Raw genomic sequence first — 21,554 nt, 5'->3', positions numbered from 1 at the left:
ACTACGCACACAACCAGGATCAATAGAATTAAACCATATCTTAGCATCACCCTTTAATGAGAACGGAAATATTTTGAGTATATAAAAGTAACGCGATCTCTCATCATTAGTGAACAAGGCAGCTATATCATTTAACTTAGTAAGATGTGCCACAACAGTTTCAGATTCATAGCCATAAAACAGATCAGATTCAACCAAAGTAATTATAGGTGAAGTAGCAAAAGCGGGGTCAGGTCTCATTTTATCTCTAAGTGATTCTTTGTTCCATTTAATTAATAACCTCTTAAGCTCATATCTATCTTTGCAAGCTAAAATAGCGGCAGAAGATTCCATATCAAAAAGATAGCCCTCAGGAATAACATGCATATTTTCATCATCACTATCATCATCGTATTCAGATTCAATAATTTCTTTTTCTCTAGCCCTAGCAATTTGTTCATCAAGAAATTCACCAAGGGACACAGTAGTATCAGGCATAGAAGCAGTTTCATCATAAGTATCATGCATAGCACAAGTGGATCATCAATAACATGCGACATATCAGAACAAATAGCAGAAGCAGGTGTAGGTGTCGCAAACTTACTCATAACAGAAGGTGAATCAAGTGCAGAGCTAGATGGCAGTTCCTTACCTCCCCTCGTAGTTGAGGGATAGATCTTGGTTTTTGGATCTCTCAGGTTCTTCATAGTGTCCAGCAGATATAAATCCCAAGTGACTCCAAGAATAGAGCTATGCTCCCCGGCAACGGCACCAGAAATTGGTCTTGATAACCCACAAGTATAGAGGATCACAATAGCTTTCGAGGGTAGAGTATTCAACCCAAATTTATTGATTCGACACAAGGGGAGCCAAAGAATATTCTCAAGTATTAGCAGCTGAGTTGTCAATTCAACCACACCTGGAAACTTAGTATCTGCAGCAAAGTGTTTAGTAGCAAAGTAATATGATAGTGGTGGTAGCGGCAACAAAAGTAAAGACAGCAAAAGTAATGTTTTTGGTATTTTGTAGTGATTGTAACAGTAGCAGCGGGAAAGTAAATAAGCGTAAACCAGTATATGGAAAACTCGTAGGCACCGGATTAGTGGTGGATAATTATGCCAGATGCGGTTCATCATGTAACAGTCATAACATAGGGTGACACAGAACTAGCTCCAATTCATCAATGTAATGTAGGCATGTATTCCGTATATAGTCATACATGCTTATGGAAAAGAACTTGCATAACATCCTCCCATGGCAGCGGGGTCCTATTGAAAACTAAGGGATATTAAGGCCTCCTTTTAATAGAGAACCGGAACAAAGCATTAGCACATAGTGAATACATGAACTCCTCAAACTATGGTCATCACCGGGAGTGGTCCCGGTTATTGTCACTTCGGGGTTGCCGGATCATAACACATAGTAGGTGACTATAGACTTGCAAGATAGGATCAAGAACTCACATATATTCATGAAAACATAATAGGTTCAGATCTGAAATCATGGCACTCGGGCCCTAGTGACAAGCATTAAGCATAGAAAAGTCATACCAACATCAATCTCAGAACATAGTGGATACTAGGGAACAAACCCTAACAAAACTAACTCGATTACATGATAAATATCATCCAACCCATCACCGTCCAGCAAGCCTACGATGGAATTACTCACGCACGGCAGTGAGCATCATGAAATTGGTGATGGAGGATGGTTGATGATGACGACGGCGATGAATCCCCCTCTTCGGAGCCCCGAACGGACTCCAGATCAGCCCTCTCGGGAGGTTTTAGGGCTTGGTGATGACCCACAAGTATAGGGGATCTATCATAGTCCTTTCGATAAGTAAGAGTGTCAAACCCAACGAGGAGCAGAAGGAAATGATAAGCGGTTTTCAGCAAGGTATTCTTTGCAAGTACTGAAATAAGTGGTAACAGATAGTTTTGTGATAGGATAAATTGTAACGAGCAACAAGTAACAAAAGTAAATAAGTGCAGCAAGATGGCCCAATCCTTTTGTAGCAAAGGACAAGCCGGAAAAAACTCTTATAATAGGAAAAGCGCTCCCGAGGACACATGGGAATATCGTCAAGCTAGTTTTCATCACGTTCATATGATTCACGTTCAATACTTTGATAATTTGATATGTGGGTGGACCGGTGCTTGGGTGATGTTCTTACTTGAACAAACATCCCACTTATGATTAACCTCTATTGCAAGCATCCACAACTACAACAAAAGTATTAAGGTAAACCTAACCATAGCATGAAACATATGGATCCAAATCAGCCCCTTACGAAGCAACGCATAAACTAGGGTTTAAGCTTCTGTCACTCTAGCAACCCATCATCTACTTATTACTTCCCAATGCCTTCCTCTAGGCCCAAATAATGGTGAAGTGTTATGTAGTCGACGTTCACATAACACCACTAGAGACTAGACAACATACATCTTATCAAAATATCAAACGAATACCAAATTCACATGACTACTCATAGCAAGACTTCTCCCTTGTCCTTAGGAACGAACGTAATTACTCACAAAGCATATTCATGTTCATAATCAGAGGGGTAATAATATGCATATAGGATCTGAACATATGATCTTCCACCAATTAAACCAACTAGCATCAACTACAAGGAGTAATCAACACTACTAGCAACCTACTAGCACCAATCCCGGACTTTGAGACAAGAATTGGATACAAGAGATGAACTAGGGTTTGGAGATGAGATGGTGCTGGTGAAGATGTTGATGGAGATTGCCCTCTCCCGGTGAGAGGAGTGCTGGTGATGACGATGGTGATGATTTCCCCCTCCTGGAGGGAAGTATCCCCGGCAGAACAGCTCTACCGGAGCTCTAGATTGGATCCGCCAAGGTTCCGCCTCGTGGCGGCGGAGACTCCTCCTGAAAAGTTCCTTCTTATTTTTTTCTCATCAAAAGACTTCATATAGGATAAGATGGGCGTCGGAGAGCCACCAGGGGGCCCATGAGGTAGGGGCGCGCCCTAGGGGGGGCGCCCCCCACCCTCGTGAGCAGGGTGTGGGCCCCCTGGCCTTCATATTTGGCGAGAATTTTTCTTTATTTATTTTAAGATGTTCCGTGGAGTTTCAGGACTTTTGGAGTTGCACAAAATAGGTCTCTAATATTTTCTCCTTTTCCAGCCCAGAATTCCAGCTGCCGGCATTCTCCCTCCTTATGTAAACCTTGTAAAATAAGAGAGAATATCCATAAGTATTGTGACATAAAGTGAAATAATAGTCCATAATGCGATAAATATCGATATAAAAGCATGATGCAAAATGGACGTATCAACTCCCCCAAGCTTAGACCTCGCTTGTCCTCAAGCGAAAGCCAATAACAATAAATATGTCCTCATGTTTAGAGGTAGAGGTGTCGATAAAAATAAAATACGGACATGAAGGCATCATGATTATTCTTATAACAGCAACATATATAGATTTTGTCATATGATTACTTATGTTCAAGTGATGATCTATTCACAATGCAAAAGTATAAATCATAAACCTTATTGGGCTCCGACAAACTATAATCTCAGTCATTGAAGCAATTGCAATTTATCGTAACATCGGAAAGAGTCTATGTCAGAGCTAAAAAGCAAGTCCACATACTCAACTATCATTTAGTCCTCCATAATTGCTAACACTCACGCAATACTTGTGGTTACGGAGTTTTAATTGGACATAGAGAAAGATAGGGGCTTATAGTTTTGCCCCACAACCTTTTACCTCAAGGGTAATGTCAACAATAATGGTTCATGCTCCTCTACATCCAATTAGATATATATATCATGTTCTTTCCAACATGCTGAGCTTGCCAAAGGATAAAATGAAAAAGAAAAGGTGAAGATCACCATGACTCTTGCATAAGGTAGAAGATAATAATAAAGAACAGGCCCTTCGCAGAGGGAAGCAGAGGTTGCCATGCGCTTTTATGTTTGGATATACAAAATCTCAATGCGAAAGAACGTCACTTTATATTGCCCCTTGTGATATGAACCTTTATTATGCAGTCCGTCGCTTTTATTACTTCCACATCACAAGATTGTATAAAGCTCATTTCTCCCACACCAATAAATCATACATGTTTAGAGCAATTTTTATTGCTTTGCACCTATGACAACTTACTTGAAGGATCTTACTCAATCCATAGGTAGATATGGTGGACTCTCATGGCAAAACTAGTTTAGGGATTTTGGAAGCACAAGTAGTATTTCTACTTAGTGCTGAGAATTTGGCTAGCATGAGGGGGAAAGGCAAGCTCAACAAGTTAGAGGATCCATGACAACATACTTTATCTCAGATATAAGAAAGACATAACTCATTACATTGTCTTCCTTGTCCAACATCAACTCTTTAGCATGTCATATTTTAATGAGTGCTCCCAATCATAAAAGATGTCAATGATAATATATCTATATGTGAAAACCTCTCTTTCCTTATTACTTCCTATTAATTGCAACAATGACCAAAGCTATGTCTGCCAACTCCCAACAACTTTTAATCATCAAACTCTTTCTATGTGAAGTCATTACTCTCAATAAGATCAATATGAACTCTTTGTTTCTTTTTATTCTTTTTCTCTTTTCTTTTATTCACCCAAGATCATGGCAAAATAATCAATCCCTTGACTCAACACTAATCTTTATTATATATAGCTCACTGACTCGATTACATAGAGAGATCATAAAGCAAAACTCAAAACTAGATCATGCCATAAACTTTATTCTACTAGATCAAGATACTACTAATAGGATCGAACTAGAAAAAACGGTAAAGATAGGAGTTGTGATTGTGATACGATACCAGGGCACCTCCCCCAAGCTTGGCAGTTGCCAAGGGGAGTGCCCATACCCATGTGATTATATCTCCTTGGTTGGTGAAGAAGGTGGAGGTGTTGTTGATGATGCGGGCTTGTCATCCATCTTCCAAGGCATAGGTTCACCATCATAGAAGTATGATCGCGTCTCCGGAATCCTCGAATCTGCAAGCAAACTCATTCTTTTGAATCTATATTCATACTCACAGTTTTGGTTTTGCAGGTCATAGATTTGGGCTTGGAGGTTCTCGATCTTCTCATATAGCTTGAAGATGGCCTCCTCGGTGTTCTTGGCATCCGTCTTGTAGTTGTTAGTGAACTCCGCGAGCACCGTGTGGCTAGCATTGATTCCACGCTCCACGATCCCCTGGCACTTGAAAATTTGTTGCTCCATTACTTCGAGCCTCGTCTCCACGCTTCCGGTTCCCTTTGGTCCCTCAACATCGCGGATGTGCAACAACCCATCACGCATCTCAATGGTTTGAGGGTGTCGCAGCACCTCTGCGAGGTAAGGGTTGATGACCTTCTAGAAGAACTTTTCCTTGGAAGCACTTGGGGACATCATGATAATCTAGATCTGTCAGAAAAACAACTCGAAACAAAGACATGAGATTTTTGCGTGATACGGGAGTCAAAACCTTCGGGAAAATATATGATGAATTTTTACCGACCAAAATACATAATGTGCAAGAAAACGGAGTCTGAAAGGCACACGAGGTAGGGGCGCGCCCAGGGGGTAGGGCGCACCCACCACCCTCGTGGGGCCCTCGTGTCCTTCCTGGACTGCTACTTATTTTTCTATTTTTCTAAATATTCCAAAATGGAGAAATATTGCCTTAAAAATTGTTTTGGAGTCGGTTTACTTACCATACCACATACCTATTCCTTTTCGGAGTCTGAAACGTTCCGGAAAGTGTCTCTTATGTATTCCTCCGGGGTTACGGTTTCAATAATATTGGTTTCAACATTTATGGGATTACCTGAGATATAATGTTTAATTCTTTGACCGTTTACCACCTTCGGATTTGTGCCCTCGAAGTTGTTGATCTTTATGGCACCGGAACGATAGACCTCTTCAATAACATAGGGGCCTTCCCATTTAGAGTGAAGTTTGCCTCCAAAAAATCTTAAACGAGAGTTGTATAGCAATACATAATCACCTACATTAAACTCACGCTTTTGTATCCTTTTGTATGCCATATTTTAACTTTTTCTTTAAACAACTTGGCATTTTCATAAGCTTGGGTTCTCCATTCATCAAGTGAGCTAATATCAAATAACCTCTTCTCACCAGTAAGTTTAAAATCATAGTTGAGCTCTTTAATAGCCCAATATGCCTTATGTTCTAGTTCGAGAGGTAAGTGAAATGCTTTTCCATAAACCATTTTATACGGAGACATACGCATAGGATTTTTGTATGCAGTTCTATAAGCCCATAATGCATCATCAAGTTTCTTAGACCAATTCTTTCTGGACCTATTAACAGTCTTTTGCAAAATTAATTTGAGCTCTCTATTGCTCAACTCTACTTGACCACTAGACTGTGGGTGATAAGGAGATGCAATTCTATGATTAACGTCATATTTAGCAAGCATTTTACGGAAAGCACCATGAATAAAGTGTGAACCACCATCAGTCATTAAATATCTAGGGACTCCAAACCTCGGGAAATAACTTCCTTAAGCATATTAATAGAAGTGTTATGATCAGTACTACTAGTTGGAATAGCTTCTACCCACTTAGTAACGTAATCAGCAGCAACTAGAATATGTGTGTATCCATTAGAGGCAGGAAAAGGTCCCTGTCAGTGTCAAAACCGGCGGATCTCGGGTAGGGGGTCCCAAACTGTGCATCTAGGCCGGATGGTAACAGGAGGCAAGGGACACGAAGTTTTACCCAGGTTCGGGCCCTCTTGATGGATGTAAAACCCTATGTCCTGCTTGATTAATATTGATGATATGGGTGTTACAAGAGTAGATCTACCACGAGATCAGAGAGGCTAAACCCTAGAAGCTAGCCTATGGTATGATTGTATGTTGTGATTGTTATCCTACGGACTCAAACCCTTCGGTTTATATAGACACTGGAGAGGGTTAGGGTTACACAAGGTCGGTTACAAAGGAGGAGATATCCATATACGTATTGCCTAGCTTGCCTTCCACGCCATGTAGAGTCCCATCCGGACACGAGACGAAGTCTTCAATCTTGTATCTTCATAGTCTAACTGTCTGGCCAATGGAGATAGTCCGGCTGTCCGGAGACACCCTAGTCCAGGACTCCCTCAGTAGCCCCTGAACCAGGCTTCAATGACAACGAGTCCGGCGCGCATTTGTCTTCGGCATTGCAAGGCGGGTTCCTTCTCCGAATACACCACAGGAGAATTTGAATATGAGGATAGTGTCCGACCCTGCAAAATAAGTTCCACATTCCACCGTAGGGAGAATAATGTTTTCGTAGATCTAATACGCTAGCTTGTTTTGGCAACACGACGTTACGTCATGGCCCGGTGATTATTCGAACCATTTCTTTTAACCAGCCCCGCACATAACGCGAGGCAATTTTTCGACACGTCTTGTCAAAGCAGAGATCGTGTCCCCTTATTACGGGATTCTCATCAATACGGGCGTGGGTAACCCAACCGCGCCATCAATTACGGTGCTTGGGGGATAAGCGAGTTTTACCAGGCAAGTGGGGACGCTTAGTTTTGTCCGCCCATATAAAGGGATAAGGATTCACCTTTCTATCCACGCCTTCTTCCTCCTCCACTCATCCGCTCCCGCACACTCGAGCTCTAGCGCCCAAGCCCTCACTTACATCTCAACCTTCTCCAACCATATCCAGAGCGGGAGGCAAGTGGATGGTCTCCTTCGCCAGGGAGGGAGACATCAAGAAACTGAGGAGAGCCGGATACCTGCCCGACGACATCGCGCACCGGCTCCCAGATGAGGGGCAGCTCATCCCCACCCCCAGGCCCCATGAGAGGGTGGTATTCCTCACCCATTTCCTCCGCGGACTGGGATTCGCTCTCCATCCCTTTGTCTGGGGGCTCATGTTTTATTACGGACTGGATTTCCACGATCTGGCCCTGAATTTCATCCTCAACATCTTGGCGTTTATCCTCGTGTGCGAGGCCTTCCTCCGCATCAAGCCTCACTTCAGCTTATGGCTGAAGACCTTCAATGTCAAGCCGAAGGTGGTGAGTGGCTGCCAGGCGGAGTGCGGAGGCGCCATGGTGGGCAAGATGCCCAACATAACATGGCTCGAGGGCTCCTTTGTGGATACCATAAAGGGGTGGCAGTCGGGGTGGTTCTATATCACCGAGCCGTGCGACCCCGCATGGGTAGCGGCCCCCGAGTTCCGATCTAGCATCCCCATGCGGCTCACCTCCTGGAAAGAGAAGGGCCTGTCCTGGGGTAATTCAAAAGAGCTGACCGGACTCCAGACATGTATTCAAAACATGGTGGACAAGAAACTCAAGCTCGTCAACATAGTCCAGGTTATGCTCGTCCGCCGGATACTCCCGTGCCAACAACGGGAGTTCACCTTGTGGGAGTTCAACCCGGCGCAGCACCGAACTCTGAATAGGCTCTTCGTCACGACTCATGAAGATGCCTGGAGGGTGCTGTTCAAGAGCGCTGAGGTCCCTCCCCCCATTACTGAGGATCACGGATTCAGCGCGAAGCGCCAAGCCAGTGCGGTAAGCTGTTTTACCTTTCATAGGATACTTGTTTTCTATATAGATTGACTCTCTGCGGGATCTAAACTCCCGTGCCTTTGACAGGACTGGCAGAAGATGGCCGGACAGATCGACTGTCCGGCTCCTTTGCCCGAAGGCCCCGCAGACGCCCTTCCAGCGAAGATGTTGACTCCGGCCCCTTATAAGGTGCCGGAGAAGACCAAGAAGGCCAAGGGAGCTCGAAAGAGTTCCCGACGCTAGGCGTCGTCGGACTCATCATCCGATGACTCTACGGCGCACTCTTCCCCCGAAGACGAGGAAGAGGAAGAAGAGGCTCCCCCACCGACTGGGGGAGACAAGAAAAGGAAGGCCGCCCCAATTGGGGAGGCCGGAGGGTCCAAGAAGGGAAGGACTCTCCTTCCGGACAGCTCCACCGCCGCCGACGAAAGTGGAGACGAGTGGTTTCCCAGGGCCAAGCCCCCGGGGAGATCGTAAGTATTCGGATGCCAAAGTTATCCATATGATTCCTTTGTCGCACTACTTTTCCTAACACCGAACTCAATTGTGCAGGCCGCCCCGAGCCGATATCGAGGTATCATCGGACGGCTCCCTGGGCTCGTCGGACATGGATAGCGATCCAGTCTCGACCGCCACCTCCCCTCATCCTACCGACGATGCTGAAGTGTTGTCTCAAGAGGCACCGGATTGAGGGGCCCGTCCCGGAGGCGCCTCAAGGCGACCTTCCGGACTCCGGGAGCCGAGGGGACGGGGTCCCCGAGAGCTCTGAGTTTGTCCCTCAGCCGAACACCGCGCCGGATCCTCCAACGGTTCCGGACTCGGGTAGGCGGTCCCCTTCTAAGAGGGGCGAAACTCCAGTGCCGGTGACCTCTGCCCATCCAGAGGCACCGGACAGCCTGCTGGAAGCGCTTCGCGGCGCTTCCATCGACGAGGTAAGAATCACCATCATGGGTGCGGTGATCCAAAAGGTTCAGTCCGCCAAGAGCGGATTGACTGAAGCCTGTGCCAGCCTTCTAAGAGGCTTTGAGGTAAGTGTTTTAAAATGTAGTAGAAGTATTACCGCATAGACAGTAGCCCCTGATGCTTTGTTCGGTGTTCACAAAGAAAAGCCGAACAGAGGATCAAATAATATCACAGGAGTCTAATATAAGTATGTCAATATGCATATGCAGGCTTCTCTGCTGGCGTCCGCCGCACTAACTGCGGAGGTCGCCGTACTGAAGCAGGACCTCGATGGTCCAAGAAAGAGCTCAGCCTTGTCAAGAGGCATCTCGAGGAGAACGAGGGTAAGTAATACCCCGTCTATAGATATGTGTATATAAAAAAGGACGCGATTGCAAAATGATAGGATCATTGTATGTTTTGCCAGGGGCCACGAGCGAGGTGGCGACCCTGAAGCAAGCGCCGACAAAGGCCGAAGATACAGTGGCCAAGGAGCGCACCGAGCGAGAGAGGCACGAGGCTCTGGTGGGCGAGGTGCAGCATGAGCTCCAGGTTCTCGTGAAGAAGCACGAGGCGTTGGAGCTTGACTTGAAGACGCGAGAGTCTGAGCTTGCCGCAGCCCGTGAGAGCGCGAAGAGTGCCAAGGCCGAGGCCCAGATGGCCCTTCAGGAGATCGATGCGATGAAGAAGATAGCGGCAGGTAAGGCTTTCTATATGCAAAGCAAGCATGTAAAAGTGAATTACCGATTACTTACCCGAATCCGAAGCTCTTCAGGAGCATTCGCAGATTTGCCCCGCAGTTTGTCCGATGCCGCACAATTCTACCAGGCCGAGAACGGAAGCTCGACGGAGAAGCTGTTCTGGTCTCAGTATGCTGAGGCCGAACATTCGGTGCCAATGAGCGACCAGCTGAAGCAGATGGTCGAGCTACATAAGGCGGCCGATCAGGCCATGAAGGGCTTCATAGTCCGGTTGTGGCCTGGCGACGCCCTTCTGAACAGCTTCTTCGGCCTGGTGAGGCGGCTCATGGATGCCTGCCCCCAGCTGGAGGTCGTCAAGCGATCCGTCTGCATAGAAGGTGCACGCCGGGCTTTCGCCCGTGTAAAAATGCAGTGGGTCAAGCTAGACACCGTGAAGCTGATCAAGGAGGGGCCACCGGAGGGCAAGGAGCACCGTCACCCCGAGATGTACTACGAGGGTGTTCTGCCGGGTGCCCGTCTTATCGCGGATGAGTGTTCGCAAAATGTAATATTTGAATGAGACTTGCTCGTGTTGTCCTGTATGTATGAAAACTTGTGTCATGTTTGCTATGCAACGCTTGTTAGAATTTAAAATATTACCTTCTGTTTGGCTATTTATCCAATCTGAGAGATGGCTAGTCCTCGGCTTCTGCCCCCATGCCACGAGTGCTGGGGTGTTCGGGATAAACCTGAGCACTCTTGTTCCCATGTTTGGGTCCTTCGAGGGAGGTGCTCAACACAACGAACAAGGCAACTGGACTAATAATGCTTTATCACTCTCACTTAGCCATAGAATTCTATAATTTTAAATTTTGGCGATGCCCCTGGTATTTGGAAGGCCGAATTCGGGGCGCGATACACGCCTGTAAGCCGGACGGAGCCGGCCCCTCTCCCTAAGCGGCATAAGTCTTTAGGGACTCGAAAAAACCTCGCCGAACAGCGACCAGTCTCTCGCCTTATCATGACAGTCAGTTTTAGCTTTCTCTACTGAGGTGCTCGGCCCAGCAGAACCAGGGCACAATCGCAGTAGTTCTCCTAGCGCTACCTTAGCCGATAGAGCAGAACGTAAGGTACCAAAACATAGGAGCCGGGCAAACCCAACATTTGAACAAAGACATGATTTGGAGCTGATGCATATAATGCTATAAGTTCGGGGTGCCGCACTTGTGAAAGTGTTCGGACTTTTCACACCATATTGTGGGTACGTAAGCCCCCGGTGCATTGGCCGTACCAGAGTGTACGGTTGCAAGGCGTCATTAATGAACACATAGATATATATATATATATAATGCAATAATAGTCGTAATGTCATGCATTATATATTAAAAATTTGCATTAAAGCAGAGTGATACAGATAGTGCAATAAGCAAAAGAGTAGGACTATGTCCCTTCCAAGGGCGAGCTGAGGAATGATATGAAATCTGTAATCAACCTGGGAGTTCCGTTGTATAACGTAGTTGTCTGCCTCCTTGGTTGCTGTATCATGTGTTCGGCAATAGAGCTGCCGGACAGTGTTTCCAGAGATTAAAGTCCTAAAAGAAAAGGAAAAATAACCAAACGGGAAGCCCCTATTGTGGCTTAGGCCGCATTTTGGGGCGTGCCGCAGTTGTGCCCGCCCCCTCCCCACCTGTGCCCATGGTATTTTTAATGCGTAATTATGTACGCGCGGCACGAATAACGCCGTTGGGCTGGGATTGGGGTGGCCGCCGTATTGCTACGCGAGCTCAGATCGCGCCAGGCGGTCTGTTTGCCGATTGCCCCGAGCCCGCTTGAAGGTGTCCGGGCTTTGAAACACCGAACTGGCAGATTGCCTTGAGAGGCTGCTTTGCACTTCTGCTGCAAGGGCCGTGGTGTGCTCCTCTGTTCGGAGAGAGCGCTCTGTGTTTCCATTGACTATAATAACTCCGCGAGGTCCTGGCATCTTGAGCTTGTGGTATGCATAATGTGGTACCGCATTGAATCTAGCAAATGTGGTTTGTCCGAGCAACGCGTGATAACCACTGCGGAACGGGACTATATCGAAGATTAACTCTTCGCTTCGGAAGTTATCCGGGGATCCGAAGACCACTTCCAGTGTAATTGAGCCTGTGCAGTGGGCCTCTACGCCTGGAATGACGCCCTTAAAGGTCGTTTTTGTGGGTTTGATCCTTGAGGGGTCTATACCCATTTTGCGCACTGTGTCCTGATAAAGCAGGTTCAGGCTGCTGCCGCCATCCATAAGGACTCGAGTGAGGTGAAATCCGTCGATGATTGGGTCTAGGACCAGTGCGGCGAATCCGCCATGACGGATACTAGTGGGGTGGTCCCTGCGATCGAAGGTGATCGGACAGGAGGACCAAGGGTTGAACTTTGGGGCGACTGGCTCCAACGCATATACGTCCCTGAGCGCACGCTTCCGCTCCCTCTTGGGGATGTGGGTTGCGTATATCATGTTCACCGTCCGCACTTGCGGGGGAAACCTCTTCTGTCCTCCAGTGTGCGGCTGCCGGGGTTCTTCCTCGTCATCGCTATGCGGCCCCTTGTCCTTGTTTTCGGCAATTAACTTGCCGGCCTGCTTGAACACCCAACAATCCCTGTTGGTGTGATTGGCTGGCTTGTCTGGGGTGCCGTGTATTTGACACGAGCGATCGAGTATACGGTCCAAGCTGGACGGACCCGGCGTACTTTGTTTGAATGGCTTTTTCCGCTGACCGGGTTTAGAGCCTTTGAATCCGGCATTGACTGCCGTATCCTCAGTACTTTCGCTGTTAATGCGGCGCTTATGCTTGTTGCGACGTGACCTGCTATTGCCGTCCTTGGTATCTGAGGTACCATGGTTCTTTGATATGTTATTACTGCGAGCCAACCAGCTGTCTTCTCCCGCACAAAAGCGGGTCATGAGCGTCGTGAGAGCTGCCATAGATTTCGGCTTTTCCTGACCAAGGTGCCGGGCTAGCCACTCGTCTCGGATGTTGTGCTTGAAAGCCGCTAAGGCCTCCGCATCCGGACAGTCGACGATTTGATTTTTCTTTGTAAGGAACCGAGTCCAGAATTGCCTGGCCGACTCTTCTGGCTGCTGAATTATGTGGCTCAAGTCATCGGCGTCTGGTGGTCGCACATAAGTGCCCTGAAAGTTGTCGAGGAATGCGGCTTCCAGATCTTCCCAACAGCTAATGGAGTCCGCTGGCAAGCTATTAAGCCAATGCCGCGCTGGTCCTTTGAGTTTTAGTGGGAGGTACTTGATGGCATGTAAGTCATCACCGCGGGCCATGTGGATGTGGAGGAGGAAGTCCTCAATCCATACTGCGGGATCTGTTGTGCCGTCGTATGATTCAATGTTTACAGGTTTGAAACCTTCTGGGAATTGATGTTCCATTACTTCGTCTGTGAAGCATAAGGGGTGTGCGGCGCCTCTGTATTGGGCTATATCGCGACGCAGCTCGAATGGGTCCTGCCCGCTGTGTTCGGCCCGGCCGGATTTGCTTTTACTGTATCCGGCGTGACGTTTACCGTCTCGTAGAGTGGTGCGCCCTCGTGATCCGTAGATCGATCTTGAATGCTTTGCTTTGTCCTCCAATATGTCTCGCAGGTCTGGCGTATCTCCCCATGCCTTTTTATTTGGATGGCGTTGGGGTGGAGGCTGAGCTTTTGGCTGGAATGCCTCTCTATCGCGGCCACGAGGTGGCCGATCAGCCGTATCATACGCTTCTTCCTCCAGTCGGGGTAGTAACCTGCGCCTTGGGTAACTCTTGGAGGGACGCTCGAGTTTATATTCCTCGGCCGCGAGGACTTCAGTCCATTTGTCAGCTAGCAGATCTTGATCAGCTTGAAGCTGCTGCTGCTTTTTCTTCAGGCTATTTGCCGTGGCCATAAGCCTGCGCTTGAAGCGCTCTTGTTCGACGGGATCCTCTGGTACGGCGAATTCATCGTCGCCGAGGCTTGCCTCGTCTTCGGAGGGGGGCATGTAATTGTCATCCTCCTCCTCTCCGCCAGCCGCTCTCTCAGGAGAGCTGGCTCCTTCATCCTCCTGCTCTAAATCTTGCTGGAGGGGATTGTTGTTGTCTTCGGCGCTATCCGGAGTGTTATTATCTCCTGTGCCGGTATCACCACTTTTGCTTTGGCGGGACTTAGAGCGGCGCCGCTGACGTCGGCGCTTGGGTTGCTTCTTGGAGGGGTCATCCTCCGCTATCTCGTCGCCATTGCCTTCATTGGGTGTATCCACCATGTATATGTCATACGACGAGGTGGCTTTCCAGTGCCCTATAGGTGCTGGTTCATGTTCGTCTCCTACATCGTCGTCCATACCGTCGATGTCTTCGGAGTCGAAGTCGAGCATGTCGGTTAAATCATCGACAGTGGCTACAAAGTGGGTGGTGGGTGGGCGTCGAATTTCTTCGTCGTCCGCATCCCAATCCTGTTGGCCATAATCCGGCCAGGGCTCTCCTGACAAAGAGAGAGACCTTAGTGAATTCAGAATGTCGCCGAAGGGCGAGTGCTGAAAGATATCCGCGGCGGTGAATTCCATGATCGGCGCCCAATCGGATTCGATTGGCAGGGGCGCGGATGGTTCGGGGTCCGGAAGAGAGTCCGGCACCTTGGAGTCACGGGCTGCGCAGAGGATTATGCTGGTGTTTGGCTCGATCGCCGTCGAGACTGCAGCCCCTGAGGCGGTGTCTAGCCACCCGTCCTCGATTGGCGCAGTTGGCTCCGAGCTAAGGGTCGGAGCTGATGCGGGCGCGGCCTCTGGGGTACCGTCCGGTGGCAGAGCTAGGTCATACCCATCGCGACAGTGCGGCGCGCCCGGCTGTGGCTCGAATCCGTCGAAGATCAAGTCCCCACGGATGTTGGCCGTGTAATTCAAACTTCCAAATCTGACCTGATGGCCAGGGGCGTAGCTTTCAATCTGCTCCAGATGGCCAAGCGAATTAGCCCGCAGTGCAAAGCCGCCGAATACGAAGATCTGTCCGGGGAGAAAAGTCTCACCCTGGACCGCATCGCTATCGATGATAGTAGGAGCCATCAAGCCTAACGGCGACGACACAGAGGAACTCTCAATGAAAGCACCAATGTCGGTGTCAAAACCGGCGGATCTCGGGTAGGGGGTCCCGAACTGTGCGTCTAGGCCGGATGGTAACAGGAGGCAAGGGACACGAAGTTTTACCCAGGTTCGGGCCCTCTTGATGGAGGTAAAACCCTACGTCCTGCTTGATTAATATTGATGATATGGGTGTTACAAGAGTAGATCTACCACGAGATCAGAGAGGCTAAACCCTAGAAGCTAGCCTATGGTATGATTGTATGTTGTGATTGTTGTCCTACGGACTAAAACCCTTCGGTTTATATAGACACCGGAGAGGGTTAGGGTTACACAAGGTCGGTTACAAAGGAGGAGATATCCATATACGTATTGCCTAGCTTGCCTTCCACGCCAAGTAGAGTCCCATCCGAACACGAGACGAAGTCTTCAATCTTGTATCTTCATAGTCTAATTGTCCGGCCAATGGAGATAGTCCGGCTGTCCGGAGACCCCCTAATCCAGGACTCCCTCGGTCCCATATAATCAAAGCCCCAAACATCAAACGGTTCAATAACAAGAGAATAATTCATAGGCATTTCTTGACGTCTACTAATATTACCAATTCTTTGACATTCATCACAAGACAAGACAAACTTACAGGCGTCCTTGAAGAGAGTAGGCCAATAAAAACCAGATTGCAATACCTTATGTGCAGTTCTATCTCCAGCGTGGTGTCCTCCATAAGACTCGGAATGACACTTGCATAGGATATGTTCCTGTTCATGCTCAGGTACACAACATCTAATAACACCATCTACTCCTTCTTTATAAAGATGTGGGTCATCCCAAAAGTAATGTCCCAAGTCATAGAATAACTTTTTCTTTTGTTGGTATGTGAAGCTTGGTGGTATAAACTTAGCAACAATATAATTAGCATAATCAGCATACCATGGAGTACTACGAGAAGTACTTATCTCTCCCTAATAATAAACCACCGATTGCTTCTGGTGGTACATCGTCAGAGTTTTTGCAAAAAAGCCCCTGCTGTTGTAGTTATTCAACCCGCAGTCCTCATCATAAGTCAGCCCGAACCGGTACGAAGGAAAAAAAGCCAGCCCCGCGCTCCCCCTCTCCGCGCCGCGCTTTGTCCCGCCTCCTGCTCCACCGACCGCCTCCTGCCCTGCCTTGCCGCGCTCCGCCGGCGGCGTCCTGTCCCGCCCGGCGTCGCCGCGCTCCACCGGCCGCCTTCTGCGCCGCCCCGCCTCACCGTCCTCCGCTGCCCGCCTCCTGCCCTGCCTCGCCTCGCTCCGCCGGCGGCCTCCTGCGCCGCCTTGCCTCCCCGCGCTCCCCCGGCCACCTCCTGTGCCGCCCTGCCTCGCCGAGCTCCGCCGGCCGCCTTCTGCGCCGCCCCATCTCACCGTGCTCCGCCGGCCGCCTCCTGCCTCACACCATGGAGAACAGCGACAGGCGGCTGCCAACGGACGGATACAGACAGAGGAGGGTTAGAGAGGTGCGCGGAAGGCCGACGAGGTTGCGCGGCGCCGGATCCAGAGTTCGGGGTGGTGCCATGGTTGCTCGGTGAGCTCCTGCAGGGGAAGATGGCGGGGCAAGATTTGAAGGGAGATGGGAGAGAGAAGGGAAAGGGATTGGCCGGCGGGGATTCTGCTGCTCACCGGCGAATATCGAGCGCTTGGGCACCATGCGAGGCTGCGGCTCCGGGCGGTTGGAGACGCAGCCTTAGGAAAGCTGTTGCTGCTTTCGAGTGCGAGCGTCGCTCCGTTGAGTCCGACGGACGAAGGATTAGGGGAGGGGAGGGCTGTGGAGACTTCGAGGCGGCTGGTGGAGGCGTTGGCCTTGTCGGAAGGCCGGAGGAGGTGACTGGTGGCGGCTCGCCATGGCTGCACTTCAGGGGAGCGGAGGTAGGCATTCGATGGCCAGTCCGTGTGGATGTAGATGAGACCTAGCCGTGATGAACAAATAGTAGTAGACTGTGTTGGACTGCTGGTCTTTTCCTCCTATCTGAATTTTCTGCAGATGAGATCCAGCCATGATAAACAAATAGCAGCAAGCCGTGCTGCTCTTTTATCTATCTGAATTTTGTGCAACTCAGATCCACCAAGGAAGAGATGGATGAGGCCGTGCTGCTCCTTTCATCTATCTCAATTGCTATATGAAAAGCTCTGAATTTCCAATTAGGTAAATATCACCACTAACTCTCATTTTCAAGCATAGTATATGTGCTTCTGCATATAAAGAATATGCGTGCTTCTTTCATTTTCTCTGTTCAAACTTATACTGCAGCAGATAGATACATTTGTATACGGCACTACCATTTGTGTCTTGTCTGATATAGTTCTTTTTTAAGGATTGAACAACATCAGTTATTTTTTAGGGTTAAACAACATCAGTTAGTTGTACTTGCTTGAAGTCTTGACCTTGAGCATAACCTGATATCAACAAGCAAAAACATTTGTTTTAATGTATGCAAATAGTCACATTGTCTGTTTAGTTGAGGGTCGTTTTTCAGTACATGAATTTGCTGCACTGTCATGTAAAAGAATTTGCACTGATGCTAATCATAGTTCTATGTAACTGAATCAACATGGTATGTAATCCTTCTCGACATGAGTTACAAGTTCTTTATTTATTATCCTGTTAATTTAGTACTAAGTAATTTTGACGTGAAGCTCTGCCTTTGTAAGCAGCCATGAAAGACCGATCAGAAGCGAGGTCCTTGCTGCTCGTGTCTCCTTGCTGGTGGCAACCGGACCTTCTTCTTGCCAGCGACAGGCAGGAATCCGGTAAGTGGCCGCCAAATAAGTACAGATTACGGAAGAGACCTAAGTCCGACCAACGGCCAGCTCCCAGTTACTCGCTGCAATTCCCACATCCACCTCAAATGGGATAAGCGCTCCAGGCGAGGCGTCCCCGGCTAGGAGCAGATCTGGATCCCATGGGTCCACCTCTCCCCATTCGTTGGATCTTTTCTCCCCAGCCGTGGCCACTCCTCAGGTTCGCTGGCTGATGTCACGCCTGTTCCAAGGCAGGTTTTTCCCAGGGGAACCTCCTGGGGTGTGTCCTACAAGGTATATATATGATTTCATGCCCTCTTTGTGCTCGACCTTTGTGTGCTCGTTCATGCAATCTTAGTTGACTCACGCGATAGATCATTTATGTTCTGTGTTTAGGTAGAAGTTTCTTGCTCGGTTCCTTTTGTTTGGGATGATCCAGATGAGATAGTGCATCAGTTACTCACAGGAAGAAACCACCACAATGAGAATCCTCTTCTAATCTGGCAAGTACTATTCCTACTTGATTGACGAACATTGTATCTGTAGTATCTCTCATTGTGCACTGTTGGTTATGTTGTATTACTTCTGCGGCTTTTTTCATATTTTAACAATGGAATTTTGTGTTAGGAACTGAGATTCACTAGATTTCATATTCTGCTTTATTTTTTGAATACTGAAAGTGCGTACCCAATCTTAATAAAGACTGGAATCGAATTGTCTCACGAATGACTGATATTGATTTTTTTAACACAACATTTTCTTGTGATGACACAACTTTAGTTAGTAGGTTTCGCAAAGGTCACCAAGTATCAGTTATCTACCATTTAAATCTCGAGTAGTGCCGGCACGAGGCATGAGCTGTGGGCGTGGGCAGCAGGTAGACTGCCCCTTATGCTGAATTTAATTACAGTTGAAAATTATGCAATCATGAATGCCATTATGATTTGATGAATTTAACTACAGTTGCAGCTCTTTTATCATCTGAACAATTAGTTTGAAAGGTCCTACAAATTACTGTAGCTGAAACTTTAAAGATTAACCAACTATGTTCTCCTTGATCCTGTAAAAAATATTTTATTCATTTGAAATTATATGCAGTGTTTATGCAAGCCAATAATATGAGATACTAGAAAGCAAACGAAGAAACTGATTACTTCCATTGTGTAAATCATATTTCTGAATGTAACCTACTTATTTCACCATTCTCTTTATTTGGATACACATGGCTCTATTTTAATAAATCTCCAGTTTATCCTATATGATATGCAGGCCCTCGTTTCTTTTCTTGGTAATATTTGTTTGTATGAAATTTTCAGTGTACAACATAGTTTCTTTTAAATGCTATAGGTGTCTTTCCTGTGTCTTGATTGGTGGTCCGCCTTGTTTTGGTTAGGAAAGATTGTAGGTACAGAGTAGCTTCGGAGATATATGTTCTTTTCTTACAGGTTAGTTCAAAGTAGGGAATTCACATTACGCATATATACGAGTAGGTGACAGTAATATCCTGAAGTGCAGAGTTGTTGGGCTAATTTACTAATGAAACTCACTACCATATCCTTGGATGTCTTGATCACCTCAAGGGACATTAGGGAGCTGAACTCAGGAATGTTTATACTAAAGGTGTAGCTAAAGCAACTTCATGTCTAAAAACTTGAAACTTTGGCTTCCTTCCTGTGGTCATATGTATTTCGTTCTTACAGCTTATTTCTTTTTCAGTTTAGCAACAAAGGTTAGATAAAGGCACCCATAGGTAAAGCGAAACCTGAAGGTTTCTTTCGCTCTCCTCCCTACAGATCTATGCTTATTTCCCAATAGATGTAGCTTCTTATATAATTAAAATATTGTATTTTGAGTGTGTTCGTGTTCTAAAATCAATAATGGTGGTATTCTTGGTAGAACTAATGCATTTCATTATGATTTACTATCTCGACTTAAAAACATTGACTTATTTTACAGTCGCTATGCACATATTACGCTGCTATACGTTTTGTAGTATTATCCTTTTAAGAACAAGTGCCGGTGCTATGTTTTGCTAATCCAAAAGGTGCAGTTTACCATTGCCCTTCAAGTATGGTGCCAACATATATGTGTTTTAACTTTTTGTCCCTTGTTTTGCTATGTTTAACCTTTCATGCCCAACTTCTTTGATAAACTAATTGTCCCCTTCAAGGCCACTGACTGCATGACGGAGAGGTTATCAATTGGACAGATTTGTCCTTCATTTCATTACTCGGTGCTGACCTCTTTCTCTATTTTTATCTCATTTGTCCATTACACTTTTTGAAGGATGATAATAATCTGTCAACATTGCAGAATGGCCATGCTTCTCTTTGTATTCATACACAAATTTGAAGATTATAGCTTGATTTACATTTGAATGACTTCGGCTTTAGTGTTTACTAGAAGAGTTGGGCGCGCTTTGCTGCATCGTTGATGTAATTGGGTTTTCATACTTTTTTTACTCCATCTATTTCAAAATATAAGGTGTATTACTCTTTTTTTAACTGTCAAACCTATTTAAGTTTGACCGAATTTGTGTGGAAATATATCAATATCTATAATATCAAGTCTGATTTTTAGATTCGTCATGAAATGAATTTACATATTTCATTTATTTAGTACTCCCTTCGTCTCAAAATTCTTGTCTTAAATTTTTCTAGATACAGATGTATCTAATACTAAAATATGACTTGATACATCCGTATTTAGACAAATCTAAGACAAGAATTTTGGGATGGAGGAAGTATTATGGATGTCGACATTTTTGGCTCTGAACTTGGTCAAAGTTAAAAGAATTTGACTTTTCAATAGACTAATACACCTTATATTTTGAAACAGAGTGATTATTTGATTTGGTTAGTGGTGAAGATGATGGAGTATGTTTTTTCATTCATATATGTGGTGTTTTGATGGGCCTTTGGTGGTGTGATTTTGTGAGAAATTTTTTGCGTCGACGGTTGCATGTATTATATTGGTCCTACAGTATCACATGTTGTTGCTTCTTTTTTCTAAGTGATGAGGGTGTGCAGGATTGGTATGGTTTTTTAAGGCGGGTTGCTTTCGATTGATTTGAAAAATTGTTGACCAGTCAAAATCATGAACGAAATTCAATATTGAATTTCTCATTTGAATGAGAGAGCTCCAAAATTAGAGAGCATTTTCAATTAAAATAATTGAGTGAGAGATAGTTGACTCGGTCAAAATCGATTGATGACCTCAATTGAATGAGAGCCCTCCAATCCTAGGGAACTTTGTGATATAGTAGACACATTGGTTTCATGAATTGATCAATATCGTCGTTCCAAAATGTTACCCATAGAATTTTCAAGCATAACCACATATTGTTTTACCAGAATTTAGTGTAATGTTATTTTTCTAAAAATCTAACCAATGGAATAATTGTAATATTTTATGTGTGTGTTAAAACACAATGTGTGGACTATAACTACATAGATGGGCAAGTATACATGGTAGAAATAAATAAAAGTAAATTGCTAAGAATACATCATGGAAAACAATTTTAGGCCCACTCTGCTTATGACTGGTAACCACAATTATTTTTAAAGGCATGGACAA

At 46.3% G+C, this 21,554-nt stretch overlaps 1 protein-coding gene across 1 annotated transcript in view; it reads left to right on the top strand.

Annotated features, from left to right (window-relative positions):
- The window catches only part of LOC123101350 (atherin-like), a 28,132-nt gene extending 7,657 nt beyond the window's left edge, over window positions 1-20,475 (top strand). Inside the window, exons 2-3 of the mRNA XM_044522843.1 lie at window positions 16,289-18,272; window positions 18,375-20,475. Coding sequence (XP_044378778.1) covers window positions 16,289-17,150 — 862 coding nt within the window. The 3' untranslated portion in view covers window positions 17,151-18,272; window positions 18,375-20,475. The remainder of the gene's footprint in view (window positions 1-16,288; window positions 18,273-18,374) is intronic.
- The last annotated feature ends 1,079 nt before the right edge of the window (window positions 20,476-21,554 follow it).

The sequence above is a fragment of the Triticum aestivum genome, chromosome 5A, assembly GCF_018294505.1.
Source record: "Triticum aestivum cultivar Chinese Spring chromosome 5A, IWGSC CS RefSeq v2.1, whole genome shotgun sequence".
Lineage (NCBI taxonomy): Eukaryota > Viridiplantae > Streptophyta > Magnoliopsida > Poales > Poaceae > Triticum > Triticum aestivum.
The sequence above is the reverse complement of the archived record's forward strand: the minus strand, read 5'-3'. Positions and strand labels throughout refer to the sequence as shown.